General features: G+C 44.5%; 1 protein-coding gene across 1 annotated transcript in view; it reads left to right on the plus strand.

Moving 5' to 3' along the window:
- LOC119466123 (eukaryotic translation initiation factor 4E type 3) overlaps positions 1 to 7,822 on the plus strand; it is a 52,899-nt gene extending 45,077 nt beyond the window's left edge. The window contains exon 6 of the mRNA XM_037726611.2: positions 4,775 to 7,822. Coding sequence (XP_037582539.1) covers positions 4,775 to 4,827 — 53 coding nt within the window. The 3' untranslated portion in view covers positions 4,828 to 7,822. The remainder of the gene's footprint in view (positions 1 to 4,774) is intronic.
- Positions 7,823 to 21,455: the final 13,633 nt, after the last annotated feature.

The raw sequence follows: 21,455 nt of genomic DNA on the forward strand, positions 1-21,455 counted from the left end.
CACTGTGTTCGCAGGCTTCCATAACGTTCCGCGTCGTGATTGAAAAAAATATTACGTTAATTTCAGACGGCTGATTGCAACGATATGCCCAAACTATAAGCGTGCAGAACGGTGGTGTAAGGCCATGAATACGATAGCCTCCGAGATGGTGCTGCATATCTCTGAGGCCATGCGGTAACTTGGGTGGTTGGGAAAATGGGGGAGAGGTGTGCCAGCTAGAGGTGGCGGTTGTGCCTGTTTCACTTATTGTGAAAACTTAGTCGATTGTGATCATTCCTTATTACTTCAAATGTGAAGTGAATGCTACTTTCGTTAAGTGTGGTGCATGACAAGCATTGTTTCAATGAACAATGGAAATGCACAATCTTGCACCAAATTAGCTGAGCCGACGTGTATTCTTAGATGCAGAAAAGATAGAAACTTCACCAACCATCTGACTCATTGAATAGAACCTGCTATTATTGTTATTTGACCCTGCTCAAGATTTCGAGTCCCTTATGTCAGCGTTTCAAATTCTGGCTCTCATTTATGATTTGCTGCTGTTCGTATATTTAAGAAAATATGTCTGTTTAGTCGAAAAAACAATATTTAAATTGTTTTTCGATAGCTCACCCCTGCAATTAGTTATGTGCATAGTGCAGGCCCCCATTTCATTTTTTTAATTACGAGTGGTGATTTTTACTATTATGAGTTATTTTTGTTTGAGAGCAGCAAGATAAACGAAAGTCAGTCCATTGGTTATGCCTCACCGCTTTGATGGCGGGTCACCTTGCAGCTGCATTCACTTTGTCGACTGCACCAGCCTCATCCCTCTGCCCTTCCTCGTCATCACAGCAGTACTGTAAATGGTCTCTTCACTGGCGCTTCTTCACTTAATTGGTGCTAACTTGGCTGCATTCCGTTATTGAGAATATTGAATGACCCTAGCCTCTGCAAACACATAGTAGAGCCTTTTACCACATCGGGATACTGATCATGTGTAATATGTATTACTGTTAGTCACCATGTTTGCAGTGTTAGTGTGTTTCCTTGTCCTTGTAATACATTTAATATTTGATGATTTGCTGCCTTGTGCTTTCTATTCAGCTATGAAGTCATCCTCAGTGTGGTACATTTTTACAATATCCGCTTGATGAACTTCTTGCAAGCTTTTATTTCACAAAATTTCCCCAATCTTGTAGATTTGCCTAGAACTTTGTTTACTTTACAACTGAATTTGCCTGATGAGGCTTATTTTGCAGTGATGTATATAGCTGCATTGGCATATATGTGCAGTTAGTTATAAAAGTGAGCTACCATTAGAATTTATTTGTGTAATTCCGCAGATTGGTTATGCCTCGGAGTACATGTGCAGCCTTCTGCGAGATTATTCTTTGTGTCACATCTAATGTCAACACAGATTAATGACTGTATTTTTTTTTTCATTTTGTGAACATAACTATCTGTAATCTAGAACCATGGGCTCTACTTGGTTCTTTAGATGTTCACCGCGAATCGACTATGCTTCTGGGAAGCAGTTTGTGTGCTACTCACATGGATTACAGGGTGGCATCATAATCTTTGTCCTATTTCTTACTTATTATAGTCTTTTATTGTACCAAGCACATAATAATAGGGCAGTGGTGAGCCACTGCTTTCTTGAGGTCTGCATTGCCATCAGGGCTGAAAAGAAAAACCATGATTGTATTGGTCGACTTCTTCATACATTAAACACAACAGAGCCTCACCTAACTAATCTTTGTTACTTAGGAAAGGCCCCTCTCTATGACATTGCTCATTGCCCATCGTTTGGCATTGGAACTCCAGTTATTTTTTTAACTGCATTGAAGCTAGCATTAAACTCGCAGTTTATTTTGTCTTATTCATTATACCACCACAGCTGTTAGGTAACAGCTGTGGGCTGTGATGCTCATGTAGTAGCATGTTATCTTGCAATAATTGTATTTGTGCCACCAAAAATTGAACACAAGCTGGGAGATTGCAGATACCTTAAAGAGGCAAGCTCCCTTTCAAGAACATGGGACGTGATAGGAGATCTTTGTTCATTTCACATTCTGTTCATTTGCTGCAACGTCTTAAAGTGGCAGTAAGGAAAATTTGTGACAACAGGGGGAAAAGAGCAGCCAATCGTCAAGCGGTGAACCGCCTGGACGACAAATGTTTTGGGAGTTCCTTGTTTTTTGTGACGTCAAAATGACAACGCGCTCCTGTCAATCATTTTGATTACGAGCACGTCGTCTGCTAGAAGCAGAACGCAGCGAGAGTTGTGAAGTTCGAGCAGTCAGCCGCTCGCTACAAAACTGGCTTTGCATGGCACATCTGGTGGATTGGATTGGATACAAATGGCGGCTGCAGCTATGGAGGGGTTCACTGCTTGCCGATTGGCAGCTATAACCCTCCCGTTCTCAAAAATTTTTGCATACTGCCACTTTGTGACGTTGCAGCAACTGAACAGAACATGAAATGAAGAAAGAGCTCTGATTGCGCCCATGGACACCAGAAAGATAGCAGCTGCATACTTGTTGAGTGCACTGTGAAAACCTCAAAGTTTTGCAAGTTATCCTAGAAAATATTCTGTATACCTTACTGCTGAATAATGCTGTGGCCACCATCAAAGTACTCCTCTTCAGAAGTTATTAATCAATGCCTAGTGCCTGATCGACTTCTTTAAACAATTTTGGAACATTTTTATGGTATCGCCTCCAGAGCTTTCATAATATTTGCCTTAAGTCCTGAGTGCCATCTAAGTGTATTTCTTTCAAAACTTTAGTCTTTGGGTAAAGGTCTTACAAAATCGTTTGTTTCCTGACTGAACAGATCCGTTCAGGCAGTGTATGCAGGGTGCACTCTCATGATGTGCCCTTAAGCCCGGCCTACATGGAGCGAACTTTCACGATCAACTTCGCACGGTCGCCAGCATGCCACCGCCGTGCTGCACCCACATGCGGCGAAAAACAAGCGGCTGCCGTCGCCGCTTTGACCTTAGAAAAAAAAGGCACCTGCTGCCATTGCTTTTCAAAGAAACATAGGCACAGAAAAGAGGCGCACGAAATGACACAGGACGCTCACAAGACAGTGTGCGCGGGTCCTGTGTCATTCTCGGCTTCTGCGCACGTCATTTCTGCTCTATTGTTTGCTCTCATAAGCTACGCGCCATCTAGCCCAGCTTCAAGTCGATCGCCGAAACAAAAAAAGGGGGGGGGGGGTGGAGAGCGACAGGTAACTTCAAGCAAACGAAAACAAATTATAAAAATGCTTGTTTGCGAACAACCAATGAAACAGTGAATCGGAAACAAAAAGCACATGTCAACAAGGAGTGGTGATTATTGTTGGCCCACCTTCAGGGTCACTACCAATCTCCACGTCAACTTCCTACCCCACAACGATCTTTTTCGAAGAGTTCTTGTATTCAGGGTGACTACAATTCCATAATATTAGTCGTGCCTGGACGGCTATGATCAGCCGATCATTGTACGCGATGCGCACAGCATTTGTCGCCATGTTCTTTTGGCTAGCCGAGTCAAATGCGGCGGCTGGAAGTCGGACGCGACCGCGCCCTGATTGGTCTGCGCCACTCGCCAAGTCCGGCAAGCAGTGGGTTGCCGGCGAACAATATCTAGCGTACCTTGATCGGCGGCTGTTCGCGGCCGGCCGCCGAGCGAACAGCCGCCGGCCGCCGGGTGGACGCCGCGCGCGGCCGTTCACCAGTTTTTTGCTAGAAAATCGCTCCATGTGGGTCGGGCTTTACTTCATCAATCACCCATTTTCACCCTTCTGTAAAATTTTTAATCTGTTGTGGTGCTTTTCTTCGTGGAATGCACAACATATAGCTCCACCAACATCCCTCATATTTCGCTGTTTGTCACAAGAAATTGAATGTTTAGAAATTTTCACGGCAGTGCGCATACACAAGTGCAGACAACAATGCGCAGCAATCATCTTTAAAGTGTCATGTCGTGTTGTTGATTGACGCCTCAATGCTGCACCTCAGTCACTGCCATGAGATTGCAATACCTAGGTTATGAAATCTTACAGAGCTCTTCACATAATTTTACGACGGTTAAACATACAGGATCACAAATAGAAAGTACAAAATACACAGGAGACAAGGTGAGACCATGCTTTTTCTCGTGAAGAAAAATAAATCACTTAATTGCACTTGCAAAAAAAAAAAAGGTAACAAAATCAGGAGTGACTAAGGGCAAGGCATAGTTGCGTGTTATCTAGGTAAGCAAACTCCTGCTTAGTTTGAGCAATAGATGCCTGGCTCACAACTTTTCAACAACTCTTTCATTGAAAAACGGCACACATGTCATCGCTACTTTTCCATGTCTATACCTATTTTGCACTGTAATATTGAATGTGTCCCAACTCGCTCACTACTACACTTTTGTTCAGTATACTGCTTGTATGGGGGGTCCCACCTCTCCGTGCCACATGATGTCAAGTTCAGAAACTTAATTGTCAGACCTTGTATTGTGAACTGTTGTCATGCAAACAGACAATTATAATGGTTCGTTATCTGGGTGTACTAACACAAAAATGCAAATTCCCACTGCTACCCAGCTTGTTCACAAAGGTGGTGCAAGCTCTGGACAGTGTAAAGGCAGACACCTCTCTGAAATCACTCGGATGAAAGCAAAAGCAAGAAAAATTGTATTTTAGTCAAGTTATCATTCAGTTATCAATTGTTGAAGACAGCAGATAGTTTAGCTATGCAAAATAGCCCGTTTTGTGTCCATTCACATTGTTTTCTCTTCTTTCTACCTTGCAGCTCACCAGTCCAGGTTGGCATTTGAAGGGGGTCACAAGAAGATGTCCCGCTAGTCAGTAGAGCAGCTACAATCCACAGGGTCCCATTGGTCATGCCAAGTGCCCATGGCTCACCAGTTTGGAAGACTGAGCATGGCAGCCAGCGACCTTGTTTCTTTTTCGTATCCACCTCTGTATATGTTCTTTATTGACTATCTTTGCTAGCTGATGTTATCGCCTGTAATTAGGTGAAATAATGGGACTTCCAATTCTTTGAGTCTAGGTGTTGTCACCAAAACTGGTGCTTCATCATTCACGATGACCGAAGAACAAAGATATTGGCTGTGCTATTTGTTATGCACCATGCTTTTCCTTTTTTCTTAGTTTTTAAAAACTGCAAGTTCCAAGATATTTCAGTGAATGGCTTCTTGTTTAGCCACAAGTGATATAGAAGGTCATATCACCGGCACGTCCTGAAGGGCTAAGGCCTGAATAAAAGGCATGGCACTATGATTATTGTTTACCATGGGCTTCATTGCAGTGGTTTTGTACTTATGTAAATGTGTTGCTCTCTTAGGGCTACAGTTGAATTTTCTTAATGCTTCTTTTTATCCGTGGGATGTTGCTTTACATTTGGAAGCTCAAGCACTGGATTTGGCACAATGTTGTTTCTGAATTGGGTATTTTATAGGAGGTTGGTAGCAGGATTGGTGCATCTTACTGTGGTGGTTGGACAGCCTTCTCATCATTTGAGAGCCTTCATGGGAAAGTGAACATTACCATTGTGATAGAAAAGGCACAAGTAGCCTTGGTGATTATGTCATTCGAGTTAGAGCTGGAATTGAATGTTTCATTGACTTTGTGAAGGATCTTATTGATGGCTGATTTAATATAATTTCACTGAAGCAGTGTGTTGAGCCAAATTGATTAGCGTAAGCACGAGTCATTTTTAATAAGACATGCTTTAGCAACTGACGCAGTGATGTGCCACAAAAATTAATTTGAATGTCTTTGTCTTGAAGCACCTTGCATGCAGGTATCACACACTGGTGTACTTGTGAAGTATATCTTTAGTTGCAAATCTTTGATGATGTCAACAGTATGTTGTTCGTATGCATACTGCCTTGTCACTCAGCTCTTTCTTTCGATCTCGTTGAATAGCAGCTTGGTGAGGCAGTTTACGAACATTTAGCAGCCACACAAATGTCCATTCAGGAAGCTCCAGAATCAGTGATATGATCAATGCTTCATCTGTTGAGGAATCTTGTTAGCATGACAATCTCTTTTATTTTAGCAACAGCATTAAGCAGTTTCAAAAACAGTGATCGCGGTTTTAATTTTACAGAATGCAACATGCCTTCTGCTTTTTACTTTGCTGACAAAAGGGAGGGGAAAACAAGGGTCACTTAAATGAGAAGCACCTAAGATGTCACACTGCTCACGTGTCTGGCAACTTGTGTTAGCTTATGCCAAGTGCTTGTTTTTTTCTTTTTTCCTGGTGAATAATTACAAATATTTGTTACTCTATGCACAGCTTAGGCTGTAGCTGTGCCTGATGAGTGTGTGCTTTCGGGCATTTGGGACGACTTCCACCACCAAAGTGACACTTGAGCCATGCAGGAGGTGACCCACAAAAATAATATCCTCATGAGCAATTGCTTTTAGCTGACCATAATGCCATGAATTAGTGCCGTGCAGTTTGCACTTTGGCACTAATTTGCATGCGTTAAGCATCTGCAGTCTTTGACTCTCTATGCAGGTAAAATTCCAACTGTGCATTGTCTTGCCACCTGTAGTGCCTTGAATAAAACCGAGAAAGTCTGTTAATTCAGGAAGAAAGATTTTATGAAAGGATACAGTGTATCTTTAGGTCATTGTCTGTTACTGCCTTGAATTATCATGATAACCAACTGGCTCTGCGAAATGGCTGGAAATTTTTGCAAGCTGCAAGTTCTTAGGCAATTGTGCACTAACTCAAATGTAATTATTGGACATTGTCGATACCTCTTCTTTTGCTACAAATTGTGGTGATTATTGTAGTAAACAAGATCTACTGTTGAATTCGAGGGAGACAAGCTGCTGATTCGACTACATTTGGCCATCTCCATCTTAGTTCCCCTTCAGAAAAAGCAGACTGGCTTACCTTGCTTTGCTGGTGTCACTGACTACAGGAAGGCCGTCTGCTCTGCATTATAAATCAAGCTTCTTTAGCTGATGACTTTAACATTTTCCTTCCCTTTATAAAATAGTCTTCTGAAATTTACTATAAACCTGCAATAAAGATTGTGATAAGCCAGTATCAACTTTAGCTAACTTTAATTATGGCTAGCTGCAAGCTGGTTATAGTACCTGTGTGACCTAAGCTGAAGTCATGGACTTATTTGTGACTGCTAGAAATTGGCCTTTGAAGGTGCTGTAGTTGCAAAACTGTTGTATTCTTTTCAGCCCTCTTTTGCTGTGCGACAACCTTCTGATCGTAGCCACTGGAGTAGATTTTTTGTTCTCTGAAGCATGTGTAAGATGTGCTGACGAGTGTTTCATCAGCCATATATATATCGGAGAGTACAAAGTATGCAAGAGATTCAAGTGATGCTCATGGCTTCCTAAAGTGTTTGACTGAACATTGTGTTTGTATATAGACAAGCATGTTCCTCCAATGCTACTGTAATGCATATTTCCTGGCCCACGAGTTTTGGGCATGTATATTCTTGCAAATTCTGTACAGACTTAAATACATCATTATGAAAGTTAACTAGAAATGTTACGCTGACGGCAGTAAGTGACAGTATTTTCTTTGGAAGTGTTTTTCGTCAGGATAGAAACGAATAAATGATGTTCTAAAAAAATACATTTGTTATTCCTTTGGGGGAATAAATAGAACTAAAGGTTCGCAGTGTGATAATCATCAGATCGTAGGGAAAATTCTGAAAGTGTTCATTCAATTTTACGGCATATAATTAAAGAAAATTGTATGTGCCATTGGTAATTTACAAATAATTTTTATTTGCTTATTTCTATTGCTATTTGTTATTTGATTATTTCTGTTGATTAAAATCATGCTTTTACTGTATTTCTCATATCTTCATAATCATAAAAAGCATACACCTAAAGAATAGATTAAGAATTTTCAATTCCTTGATGACCTTTCGCTTCATCAAAGGCTATGACAACAGTGACTTTTTAATTTACTAAAAGAAATGTACGCAAGACGGCGCCGTGAAGTTTCCTTTCGCGGTGCGAGTAAGCAGCGAAGTGCACAAGAGATGGCAGTGCCGGCGCTTGCGTTGCGCAAGCGGATACCTGTGGCGCGCGCAACGCTATCGATGATATTCGGCCGCTTCTCAGCCAGACGAGTCGGGCTGAGTCACTTGCGGATCACGAGATAGCGATAACGCGGCCTAGAGCGTGCGCTCATCATCACTGGTAGGTCGCGTGTGTTGTCTCAAGGTAGAAAGCAAGCGCGTGGGTGCCGATATACGATGACTCATTCAGTTTCACGAGGACATGCATCCTATCTAATGAAGCAGACGACAGCCTGCGCGTATGCAGACGACGGAAGCGAGAAACGATTTTGATGGAATAATCGTACGCTTTGAGCTAGCGGCTTTATTTTTACTGGGGAGGAAAACTGTTTTCCTTTATCAAGAATGCTAGGTTCAATGCCTGCATTACAGTTTCTTAGGCGAAACGTCATATTTGCGTATCGTTACTAGAGTGTACTAGACAATGGTCGAGTGGGCCGAACGGCGCTCTGCCGCTGAGGCGCCGCGTGTGGAAAAATAGTGCGAGGGCGCTGCGAGCGAACTGGATTGGGGCGGAGACGCGCTCCGCGGCATATTCAACGTAATTTCGCTGCGGGCGCCGAGGCCGTTTGCGCATAGTACGCTCATAAAATAGTGCTTTATTTCAACTGCAACTTTATGTTTACACCATTTTGTCAAACATGTATATTTGAGGCAGGGATTATACAACGCGACGTCTTCAATTTTGCTGTCGTTGTCAAGCGCGTCGTCTGCTAGCGAGCGCGCGTTCGCTACGCGGACGCTGACGGACGCCCAGTTTTTCTCGCAGAACCTCTGTACAGTACATTTTTTTAATGTTTAGTTGCTTCGGTGCGCCCATGACTCTTGACGGCCGGTGCCAAATGTAGTTTTAGCCAGGTGAACTGCTGTTTTTACCACTGTCCTCTAAAAGTAACTGGTATCTCCGCACCATGAAGGCTACGTAAGAAACTTTTATTATTGATATCGTGTCATTTTACACGCGCTTCTTGTTGGTGGATATTGATCAGGGACAAGGATCGAAGAAAACAATATTACAGTGAAATAAACCAGGTTTATTACTGCGTGGCGCGAAGAATGACCAATGTATTTCTAGGTAATGAACTCAAAGGGTATATATATATATATATATATATATATATATATATATATATATATATATATATATATATATATATATATATAAGGGGAAAATAACAAAAATTCTAAATGCAGTAATTGAGAAAGTGAGAACTCCCGACCGGAATAAGCGCACGTGTTTGCAGAAACAAACACACTTATTAGTAAATACTGGAAATAAAACTCTCATTCGCAGAAATAATATTCATGGCAGGCAAAACCATATATATATATATATATATATATATATATATATATATATATATATATATAGGGTGTTTCAGCGAACACTTTCGAAAATTCTGAAAGGTTGCCTGTGGCAGAGAGCACAATTCTAGTTCATGAGCTGGTCTACTTGAAGAGGCGGACATTACTTGCACAAAAAATTGCAATGCATCATCGACTAATTACCTGATGGCCCACATTGCAATTTACAAATTGTAGCCGTGGAGTTCGCAAGGAGGATCCACTTAGAACGAATTCTCAGAATGACACCAGTTTCGAGATATTCATTCCCGAACTTTGCGGAGAAATGCATTGGTGTTCCAGTTAAGTTTTTAACAAAACGTCGATTTACGCATTGATGCACAAAACTAGCTGGAACGCCAATGCATTTCTGCGCAAAGTTTGGGAATTAATATCTCGAAACTGGTGTTATCCTGATAATTAATTCCAAGTGGATCCGCTTTGCGAACTCCACGACTACAATTTGTAAATTGCAATATGGGCCATCAGGTAATTAGTTAAAAACTAGTCAATTTTTGGTAATTAGTCGATTATGCATTTCAATGTTTTTTGCAAGTAATGCCCGCTTCTTCCAGTAGACCAGCTCTTTAACTAGAATCGGGCTATCTGCCACAGGTAACCTTAAATAAATTTTGAAAGTGTTCGCTGAAACACCCTGTATATATATGCGTGCGTGCGTGCGTGCGTGCGTGCGTGCGTGCGTGCGTGCGTGCGTGCGTGCGTGCGTGCGTGCGTGTGTGCGTGTGTGTGTGTGTGTGTGTGTGTGTGTGTGTGTGTGTGTGTGTGTGTGTGTGTGTGTGTGTGTGTGTGTGTGTGTGTGTGTGTGTGTGTGTGTGTGTGTGTGTGTGTGTGTGTGTGTGTGTGTGCAAGTGTTATTATTATGATGTACGACGCGGAATAGTCATTTCCGTTCTAATGTAATGCATAACAGCACTATTGAAGTCTCAAAGGTGAGTGACTGCATGCAAGTGAGGACTGTTATTCCGAATAATTTTGCTGTCGGATAGTCGTGGCTGTTGCGCAGAGGCGCAGTTCCTGAGAGAATTAACGGACGGGTGTTAATAAGTCCTGCTTAACAAGTTCCTAGCTCTATATAAACGCCCCGTTTTGGGGCAGCCTGTAAATCTGCTAACTTGAGTCAGACAAGAATTGCTGACAGTCTCATCATGTTTGCAACCCATTAAAACTGAGTGCCCCATGTGGTACCACACTTATCTTCTTCAACGAACGCAACAGATCTGCACATATCTCTACCTCTGTGTGAGGTATGCCGTTCCTTTAATTGTTTATTATAGTCGTTATGATAGTGCATCAGATAACTGAACGCTACAGAGTTGAGCGGTCATACATTTGGGAACGGCATTACAATTACGCATGAAATATAGGATAAGCGTAACATGTTTTTCTCGGAAATCAGACTCTAGAATAATTTATGTTGTTTACACCCCCAGAAATAGGCCGAAGAACGCAGCCACCTGCTTTTTTCTTTTTTTTTAATATAAGCAAATTCTTGGGTTTTACGTGGCAAAACCACGATATGATTATGAGGCAACCGCTATAGTTTTTGCCACCTGGGGTTCTTTAACGCGCACCTAAATAGAAGTACCACGAGTCTATTCCAATTCGTTCCCATGGAATTCCGCGACCTGGATTGAACCCGCGAGCTCCAGAATTAGCAGCGCAACGCCGTATCCACGATATAGGCACTAATTAGGCTACCGCGCAGGCTTTATTTTATTTTTTGAAGAATCGACTGAAAAAAAAATCCACGTACGGCTTACGGCCAAAGATTAGCATATAGAATGGCTAACTAAAACCGTTTTCGGCGCTCAAGGTCCGACTGCAGTAAATGACCCCGTACCAATTACTCCACATTCTGTTACGCGAGAATGCGGACACTTGAATGGAATGTTGCACTGCAGTTTACTCCTATTTTTTTTTATCTATACCAATGCTTCCAGTAAATCTGAGTACAAGGCGCCGGATGGGGCAGATATGCTTTACGTGTTTGAAGCGGCAAGCAGGAACGTTACATATGTTGCTTCGTGTGCGTTTCGCAAGACCTACTGATGGAAAACTATATGCGCAACAATACACACGAGACATACATGTTGCTTGAAGAACGACAAAAACATTTTTTCTCCAAAGGGAACCGTACAATAACATAGTAAAATGAAAGCCGACACTGCGGCCGCAATGCACGCGCAATCACCAAGCGGCATTAAAAATAATAAAAAATAAAGAAGAGAAAGGAAAGGAATTTATTCTTAAGGCATAAATACATGCCATATGCAATTATGAACCCCATTTTATCGGTCTGAACGCAAATACCAGCGCGCGAAGTACTACGAATGACCCTGCCGAGCTGTATCGCCAGCAGTTTCCAACGGCGCGACCTTGATGCAGCCCAATCCAGTTCGACCGCAGCGCCGCCCCAGTATTTTTCCACGTCGGGCGCCTCACTGCAAAGCATGCGCCGCCCCAGCCGCTCGTCCCACTCGACCATATTCTAGTACACTCTAATCGTTACGAAAGCAAAACGGGGCCACCAGCGCCATTTTGTAAGCGTCGCGCCTACGTCACGCCTCGAAGAAAATGGCGAAATGTCCAGAATAGCGGCTCTAGATCTAGTACACTCTAATAGCGGCTCAGCTACGGTGGCTAGTTCAGCTCTTGAAGCGGGCAGAAAGGGGCGCTCGTAAAGTTCACCTGTTAAAATGCGCCCCCTCACATGTTGCGTTGCCTTGCTTGTAGAAGTTTCTCTGAATTTGCTGACGCGTGTAGTTTCATTGTTTTTTAGCCTGTTCAGTAAAAGTAGTCAGTTGCGACCGCCAGATAATTGTTCACTTTAGTTGTTTTCGTGGGACAGCGCTGGCCGACGGGCTTGGCGTCCGACGAAAGGACGCGCACTCTACGCCCAAAGCGTTCGTCGGCCTCCAAACAAAGTATGTTCTGAGCAAGGGTAGTAGTAGTGGTTTATCAAGGAAAATGACGCCTATTTCTGCTGCCCAATAGGGGGTACGGCGCAACGTCAGGGAAGGGTAAGTGGGGGATAAAGATGTGAGGAAGGGAAGAGAAGGAGAAGCAGCAGTAGTCTCATCCGATCATGGAAGGGTGCCATTTTGACACCCGGCCGTACGGCTGAACTTTTCCTGCATCGCTTTCCGCGCTGAAAGCTCGAAACGCTCATCGCGTCGAATGGCGGGGCATTTGAATGTACAACTCTAATGGCAGGCCTCCGAAAACAAATTTGGCGCTTTTAAGAACGAAATCACGTCACTTCTGTTTTTAACGGATATGACGTCAAATTATTTTTTTTTTCCCGCTGGAAGTGCTCCCTCCTCACAGAGATGGCGATAAGCCCCATGAACTGTGTCAACCAGGAGTCATCAGAGAGAGAAGTAGAGACGGTGAATGGGGTGCAAAGAATGGAAACAAAAAGGACAATGCAGATTTACAAGAAGGAGAAGAAATTAGAAGGGAAAATCTGTACGCTAACACAAAGGGCAGTGCCTTGCTATTTGAGGCTCGAGCCGGTTGCCTAAGGACAAAAACATGCCGGAGCAAATATTCGGAACGAGATGAGGCATGTGTATGCTGCAGTAAAGATCCAGAGACCACTCAGCACATCCTAATGGAATGCGACGGGATACACCCAGCGAGAACCGTAGGTAACGTGCAACTCCCAGAAGCGCTTGGGTTTAAAGTTGAAGGAAGCATCAACAGATCAGCCGTATAGATAAGCAAGAGTCGATTAGAGTACTGGTGGAAAAAAAAAGCAGGGAAAAGATGGATACGACCTGATCTCTTAAATTTATAGGTAGCGGTACAAGGTAAATTTTGAAAAAGAAAAAGAATAATGAGGTATACAAAAATACTAGATAAAGAACATGTATAGTACACCTGATTAAATCAAGCAGGCTAGGTGACTATATGTCGCTGCCGCGTTTCAAAGGGGATGCCAATAAATCACCATCATCGTGTTGCCCCTTGCTATTATTTTAGTAGTTATTTTAGTAGTATTAGTATAGTAGTTTAGTATTATTTAGTTATTAGTAGATGCCAGCAGTAATATGGGCATTGCATAACCAAGGGGTACAGGAGGCATGCGTGAATATCTTAGCAAATATCTACAAGGATTCCACAGCTACCTTGGTTCTCCACAAGAAAAGTAGGAAGATACCTACCAAGAAAGGGGTGAGGCATGGAGACACAATCTCTCCAATGCTATTCACTGCATGCTTAGAAGAAGTATTCAAGCTCTGAGAGTGGGACGGCTTAGGCGTGAGGATCAACGGCGAATATCTAAGCAACCTTCGGTTTGCAGATGACATTGTGCTACAGCAACAATGGAGACCAATTACAACAAATGATTGAGGACCTTAATCGAGAAAGTGTAAGAATTGGGTTGAAGATGAATATGCAGAAGACAAAGATAATGTTCAATAGCCTGGTAAGGGAACAAGAATTCAGGATCGCCAGCCAGCCTCTAGAGTCTGTGCAGGAGTACGTTTATCTAGGTCAATTACTCACAGGGGACCCTGATCATGAGAAAGAAATTTGCAGAAGAATAAAATTGGGTTGGAGTGCATACGGCAGGCATTGCCAAATCCTGACTGGGAGCTTACCACTGTCATTGAAAAGAAAAGTGTACAATCATTGCATTCTACCGGTGCTAACATATGGGGCAGAAACTTGGAGGTTAACAAAAAAGCTCGAGAACAAGTTAAGGACCGCGCAAAGAGCGATGGAACGAAAAATCTTAGGAGTAACGTTAAGAGACAGGAAGAGAGCGGTATGGATCAGAGAACAAACGGGGATAGCCGATATTCTAGTTGACATTAAGCGGAAGAAATGGAGCTAGGCAGGCCATGTAATGCGTAGGATGGATAACCGATGGACCATTAGGGTTACAGAATGGATACCAAGAGAAGGGAAGCGCAGTCGAGGACGGCAGAAAATCAGGTGGGATGATGAAGTTAGGAAATTGGCAGGCGCAAGTTGGCATACGCTATCGCAAGACAGGGGTAATTGGAGATCGCAGGGAGAGGCCTTCGTCCTGCAGTGGGCTTAAATATAGGCTGATGATGATGATTATTATTTTTGCTGTGACGTAACGGCTAGAGTGCAAAACTTGCTCCCCCCGATACAAAGGGGCAAGCCACATCATCACCATCGCCGATGAACCGCCATGTTTTGAACGTATGATACGACTTCTATGGAAGCTTCGCTACCATGCAGGTGTATTTACCCTGGATTTTACTTTGAGGAATTCAGTTTTGTTCACTAACACTGCGCCACGCGGAGGGCCTGTGTGGTCGGGGTGGTTCGGGATGATTTTCTCCTCCACTGACCTCTCCTCCACTGACCCGCGACCGTGACCTCGGCGACCGGGCGGCGCGAGACCGTACCGTGACCTAAACATCATAGATCTTGACGGCGAGCTGCTCGCGGGCCTAGTTTATACTTTGTCGATATAACGATTGGAGGACCAAAAAAAGAAAAGTTTAGTTCTCATTTTTACTTCTAACAGCGAACCTAGCTCTTTCCGCTGAATCAACGAAAATGTGATTTTTAGATAATGTTTTATCACTATAGGCTGATTTAGTATTCCTCTTTAGAGTGATATTAAATGGGTCACCTTAGTTTCAGCGGCCGGCTGAAAGTGGACTCCATTTAACTCAATTTTCAAGCTTTTTATGCGCCGCCGCATACTAAATTTTACTAATTCAGGTTTCCGTGTACTTTTTATAACCTAACGACAAGATGCCATTGTGTCATTCAAATGGATAATATGCGAAATACTTGAAAGTGGGCTATTCCACACGATGGCCAAACTCCCGTTCACGGCATCAGCCAATATATACCGGGTGTCCCGCGTAGCTTGGGCCAAACCTTAAAAGCTAGTAAGCAAATGCCTCGTAACTGGACATAACCTAGGTAATATTGTTTGCCGTTGCTTGAAGATACTCAGATTATTTTTTGGATTCCGCCTAATTCCATAGTCTTAATTTATCAACAATTAATCAACATTATAATTACATGAAAAGTCAATGAGTAAATTGCAGAGCAGCTTCAAACACTGCCGATACAGCTTTCTGTTGCTCAATACGTGCTACATAAAAGTGTTTTATCGAATATATGGACACTCCAAGGGTATTTCTAACATCGCCGTGAAGTTCTGTATGGGCGTCTTGCGCTGGAGTTTGAGGTATAGTGGCGGCACCTGGTGGCCGCGAAAAACGTCATCTGGGTAGTACCAGCTTGGGTATTACTGAGCCCTGGCTGTGGCGAAGCACGTTTCGAGCCCGAGTTTTGCGTCGATTCGCATTTTTTTTCTGACCTGTTTCGAGTGCGAAAAGGTTCGTCACTTCTCACAGACCACGCCGACCACGCGGCGAGCAGGCCGCAGCCTATAGTTGAACGAAAATGGACTGGAAATGGAAAATGGAAATTCAGGACCGCTGGGACGTAATGCTGGAAGCAGAATGAATCGGCAACGCCGATCAGGAGAGACCTAGCTCAGCCTCGAAAAAGCGTCACCGTCACTACTGCTGCGTCGTGAGCTGCCACGAGCAAGAAGGCCTGATTCCCAACATCAGATTCAACCGTTTTCCTTCAAGGCCTCGCGAAGCGGAGAGTCAGGCGCGATGGATAACTTCACTACCCCACTACGAGCAGCAGAGGTTTGAGAGTTAAATGTGCTCATCCTTGACCCCAAGTCACTACGTTGAGGCAGCGCAGCAAGGCAGTATTGATTACAGCACATCGATGTTCGATCGCTGTCATTAAAAGCTACATCAAGCGAGCAGCGCCCGAACTCGCGCTGCAGCGCGATTCGCACGTACGTTACTGCGAGCTCATATGCATTGCATCAGTTATTTATCAGTTGCTAAAGGAATAGATGGCCGCTACTACAGCGCAGGCATAATTACTTGTCTAGCGGCATGCAGTCAACAAAGATTGCAGGAGGCCCGCCGTTTCGCGGCATGTCGAAAGACCGCTGCCGTCGCGGCGCGTACCGTCGTGCGCTTGAGCAGTTCCGTAAACATGATGTCTGCTAATCGCTGCTTTGAATTCATTTATAGCAAGCATTTCCTCGCGTTTGTGCGCCTGAATCTAGCAGCGTGCAAACCTTACCTGAAGTACAACTTCGTGCGTGACTCGCTTCGCTTTCGATTGACACTGCGCTAAAACTTCGCCGCTTATTTCTTGAACGGCGTACACGTATTCGTATTCGTCGTTGCATAATTTCTTGCCTTAATGCAGCGTGGCACCCCTGCAAAAATCTTCGGCGCCCGATATTCGCTGCAGGCCGTGGTACAACACAACCGAAAGTTGCGGGTCCATATTGTAAGCGTGCTTTCCGAAGCAGACGACCGAGCTTGGTACTACCCAGTTTCGGACAGAGGGCGCTCTTTAGCACCATTTTCGCAGCGCCCCCTGGGCAACGCAGGAGCCCCATAAAGTCTAAGGGCGATAAACTCGTCTCCGCGCGCTGTATATGAGCGCGTGAAAGCACGCGAGGGTCGCGCGCTTTCAGAGCAAACGCGACGTCTTCCGTTGCGCGAAAGGCCGTGGGGGATGGGAGGGGGGGCGACGTTGTGCTGCGCTACCAAATGCGTATCTTAATTGCGACTGGGTGCTAGGGGAACTGGAATCTTGCAGGCGAAAGGAGGAAAGCGGAAAGGCAGCGCGGGAGGGAGGGGTGCGGCTTCTGCTCTGCGAGCAAGTGCGTACTTGTACTTTGCGCGGCTGCGGGCGGACGCGCACACCGTATCATGAGAGCGATCTGCAACACGGCTCCTACCTTCGTATGCGCTGCGCTTTCACCGTTCAGTTTCTGTTTCTGGCGCGCTTGCTCACGCCAGCGTTTTGACAGCGGTTGTGTACGGTAATCGAGTGGGATCTGTTTGCTTGTGCGCGCTGACACGACGCTTGTTAATTCAGTTAGTAAGCGAATGTGTCCAAGTTTATACAGCTGATAAAACTACTATCCCTACTCCGTATAGCTCTCTACTAATTTGCTATCGCAATTGATGCTTCGCCTTTCGGGCGGAACTGCGACTTTTTTCCGATCGTGAAAGAAACCCGCGAATACGCTCAAAGTGCCTCGAGCGGCCAGTGGCGCGGCAATTTTGCGTGTATTCGCGGGCTTCTTTCACGCTCGGAAAAACAGTTATGTAGCACGTATTGAGCAACAGAAAGCTGTATCGGGAGTTTTTCAAGCTGCTCTACAATTTTCTCCTTGACACTTTTCATTTAATTGTAATAATGGTTAATGGTTGATTAATTAAGATTATTGGTTAATTACATTGGTTCCGTCCAGCTACGTGGCATTTACTTACGCAGAACCAATATCTCATGATGAATGTCGGCATCAGTGTGATTAGCATTATTGTTACCTTCAAAGCATGTATACACTGCATCCAAGTTCTCTCGCTTCCCACTGGACACGCTGCGCCATCTAGCGGCGCCGCCGCGAAGTCCGCGCGTGGACTCAGAGATGTGTAGTGAGCCGGTGCGTGGGATGCTTGAGATATAAACTGTCACCTCGCTGCACGCGAGCATTCATTACGCTACGCTAAAGCGTCAGGCCGCTGTGCTTGAGGAGCCCCCGTGACGCGGGTTCACTCGGCGCCGCACCGGAAAAATTCTTAGGGATTTTTTCTCATTGATGCGTATCGGGAAAAAAGCTATAGTAGAATACAACTAATAAAAAATGTCACAGTTTCGCCCTAAGGGCGAAGCAGTGAATGCGATAGCAACACAGCAATGTCATACGAAGTAAGGTGAGCGGCTATTGATTGACTATTGGTAGCAATATGAATTGTAGTAGACATGAGCTGATTAAGTAAGCAGGTGTGCTGTGGCGTAAGTAGACCGACATGAAGAGAAACTCGATGACCACGAGAAGGCGCGTGTGAAACGGTGGTGTTGATGAGAAGCGCTTCCCGTGGGCAGCGCGTGCGAAGGGACACACCTGTAGTGCTGCACGGCCGATCCAGGCAGCATTGCATGTGTTGCGTGCGTTGGAAAATGTGGCCCGACTATTACTAACTGAATGAACAAGCGTGGTGTGAGCGCGCACAAACAAACATGAATAGATCACACTGAATGACTGGAGACAACGACTGTCAAAACGCTGGCAGCAAGCGCATACGCCGCCGCGGGCGAAGGTACGTGCGGTCTATCGCTTCAACGGAAACTGAGCGGCGAATGCACGGCGCATAAAGGTCAGAGCCGTGTGGAGATAGGAGACGGTGCGGGCGAGCGAGCGACGAGCGCGGTTGTTGGCAGAGTAGAAGTGCGCCCCCCTCCCCCCCCCCGCGCTTCCTCCGGCGCTGGCTTCCCGCTTCCTTGCTTGCGCGTGGGTGCTTGAGTGCGTTCGTTCTCCGTGATAGCGCGCGTCCCCGCACGCTTCCGCTCGGGCATACGGCGCGCGGTGAAGATTTTATCTATAGGGAACCTCACGGCGACGGCAGAAATCCGGTTGAAGTGTCCATATAATTGCTATCGCAATAAAACAGCAGTTGGCAACAAAGCCACATGGACCGCGCGGGGTTGTGTTACTCGGCCAGCCAATAACAGAAGCAAACAAAATTGTCGCCATGCGACCTTTTCAAAATGGCGTCGTACTTGATACGACTGTACTTGTCGTACCTGCACTGCAAGTTCCGCTATAATAGACGAGTGAAAACGTATAAAATTACGCGCCTATAATTTTATTTTTGTGGTTACCGCCTTATTTCGGTAACAGGCAAAGTTTGAAGTATACCAACTATTTGCAGCCTCGCGGAGGAACAGTGGCTGGCGGTTATTAGGGCGTGGGCGGGGCTTCACTGCAGACTTAAGTTGTATTCGACTACAGTAGATACAGTAGATACATATACCACAATATGGGCCGGTATTTTGTAGCGATGCCTTATGCTTTATTCTATACTAGTCTTATCATCCACCGCTCACGGCCGGCTGATCCCGTTGATAATGTGAGCGTATACCGTCGCTCTGACCACTGACCAAGCGCGAAAAGTCATTAGCATCGGAAAGGCATCGCTACAAAATACCGGCCATGGTTTTAATCGCACAAGAACGCTAATCGAAATAAAAAGGTCTATAGAAACCAAATTCTGCGAGCAAAAAATCACCAGCCCTTCCCCTATCTGAAAATGGGGGTAAGTGAAGCTTGTCGTGTGTGTATCTGACCTTCGTGGTGATTTTCGTTCTCTCTCTCTCTTTCTCTCTTTCCCTCTCTCTTTGTTTCTCTCCTTCTCTCGTTATCTATCTTTTCTTATCTCACTATTTCTCTCCCTCTCTCTTTCTTTCTCTATCTCTTTCTTCCATTCTCTTTCTTTCTCTGACCTTCGTGGTGACTTCCTTTCTGTCTCTCTATTTCACTCTCTCTATCTATCTCTCTTTATTTATTTATTTCTCTCTATTTTTCTCTCCCTCTCTCCTTATTTCTGTCTCTCTCTCTTTCACTCACACTCTCTCTTTCTTTCTCTCTCTCTCTCTCGTTGTTCCTTTCCCTTTCTTTCTCTCTTTTTTGTCCCTGGTATGTGCCATTGAACTTAGACCTTTTCTGTAGTATCGCCCGGATCGGCCCAATTTTAAGCGTGACACCGCCACCGCCACCACCACCACAGACACTAGTAAGCCTATAACGCTTCGCTTTAAAAATCTGGAAAATAATGTGATACGATAAATTCACGGGAAGTGCCTCGCTTTTTGAGGCACGAGCTGGCTACCTGAGGACGAAAACAATCTGGAACAAATATCCGCATCAGGGTGAGACTTGTGTCTGCTGCGGAAAAAAAAAAAAGAAAAACCGTTGACGACTCAGCACATTGCAATAGAAGGTCAAGACATTCAGCCAGAAGTTCTAGAAGTACATGGGTTCAAAGCTGATGGGAGCGGCGTTTATTGGTCAGCGGTTTAGATAAGCAAGAAACGTTTTGAGTATTGATGGGGGAAATGCAGGGAAGAAATGGAGGGGGGGGGGGGGGGTCGTCACTGGCATAGGTGACTATACGAGATAAGGCAGACAGGCAGAGTGCTTGATTTTAATTTGATAGCACGTAATTAGCTTACAGACGCTAGTTGAGCATTTGTCGCCACCCAGATTTAACCCTTGGTAGAACGCCGCTTAGTTTTTTTAGAGAACTATTCTTTATTTTTTTTTTGCGTGGTATGCGTAAATGATGTACTTGGAAATAGTTTACAACAAATTTCGTTTCTCTACACGAAGCTCCTAAAAAAGTGGGACGTGTTTGTGCCAATTACACGAAGTGGTCTTTCAAAAAGTGGGGTGAATATGTGACACTGACTGTCTTTGTGTCTCGGTGCAAAATTATCTTTGACTACTTCTCGCGTGAAACAAATCTCTTGAAAGCTTTCGTTTGGCATGAATAAAATAGATGATTGGAACTAGTTTACAACTAATATCACTTCCATACAACAAGCCGCTTAGCTTTAAAAAGTGGGACGGATAGTCCCACTCACACGTTTACGGCTTTTTCAAAAAGTGGGACTCGTTTGTCCCATTCACTCTCGAGGGTTTTAGTGAAATATTAAACGTAACCACTACCGTCGTAAAACGAGCCGAAGCACGACGGACAACGTGGCCGTCGTGCCGAACAGGAACACATTTTACCGAACAGTATAAAAAGAAAAGGATTAGAACAAGCCTATGGCTCAACAGCTTCGAATAAAAGATTCCTAAAGCTGCATTTTAGCTAAATAAATTTAGCCTACTTGGACACGAGGATTCTGAGAGCGTTAAAGTCTGCCCATGTACCTATCGATTTCGACAACGTGCATTCTTCTCATACAGAAATGATGGGCACATTACGAAGAATGCAATTGAATTCTGGAATTTTACGTGTCAAATCCACGATTTTTGATTATGGGGCACACCGTATAATGGGGGACTTCGGATTAATTTTGACCACCAGGAGATTTTTAACGTGCTCCCATAGCATGGGACACGGGCGGTTTTGCATTTCTGCCCTATCGAAATGCGGCCGCCGCGTCCGGGACTTGATCGCAGCGCAACAC

This window comes from Dermacentor silvarum, chromosome 10 (genome assembly GCF_013339745.2).
Source record: "Dermacentor silvarum isolate Dsil-2018 chromosome 10, BIME_Dsil_1.4, whole genome shotgun sequence".
NCBI lineage: Eukaryota > Metazoa > Arthropoda > Arachnida > Ixodida > Ixodidae > Dermacentor > Dermacentor silvarum.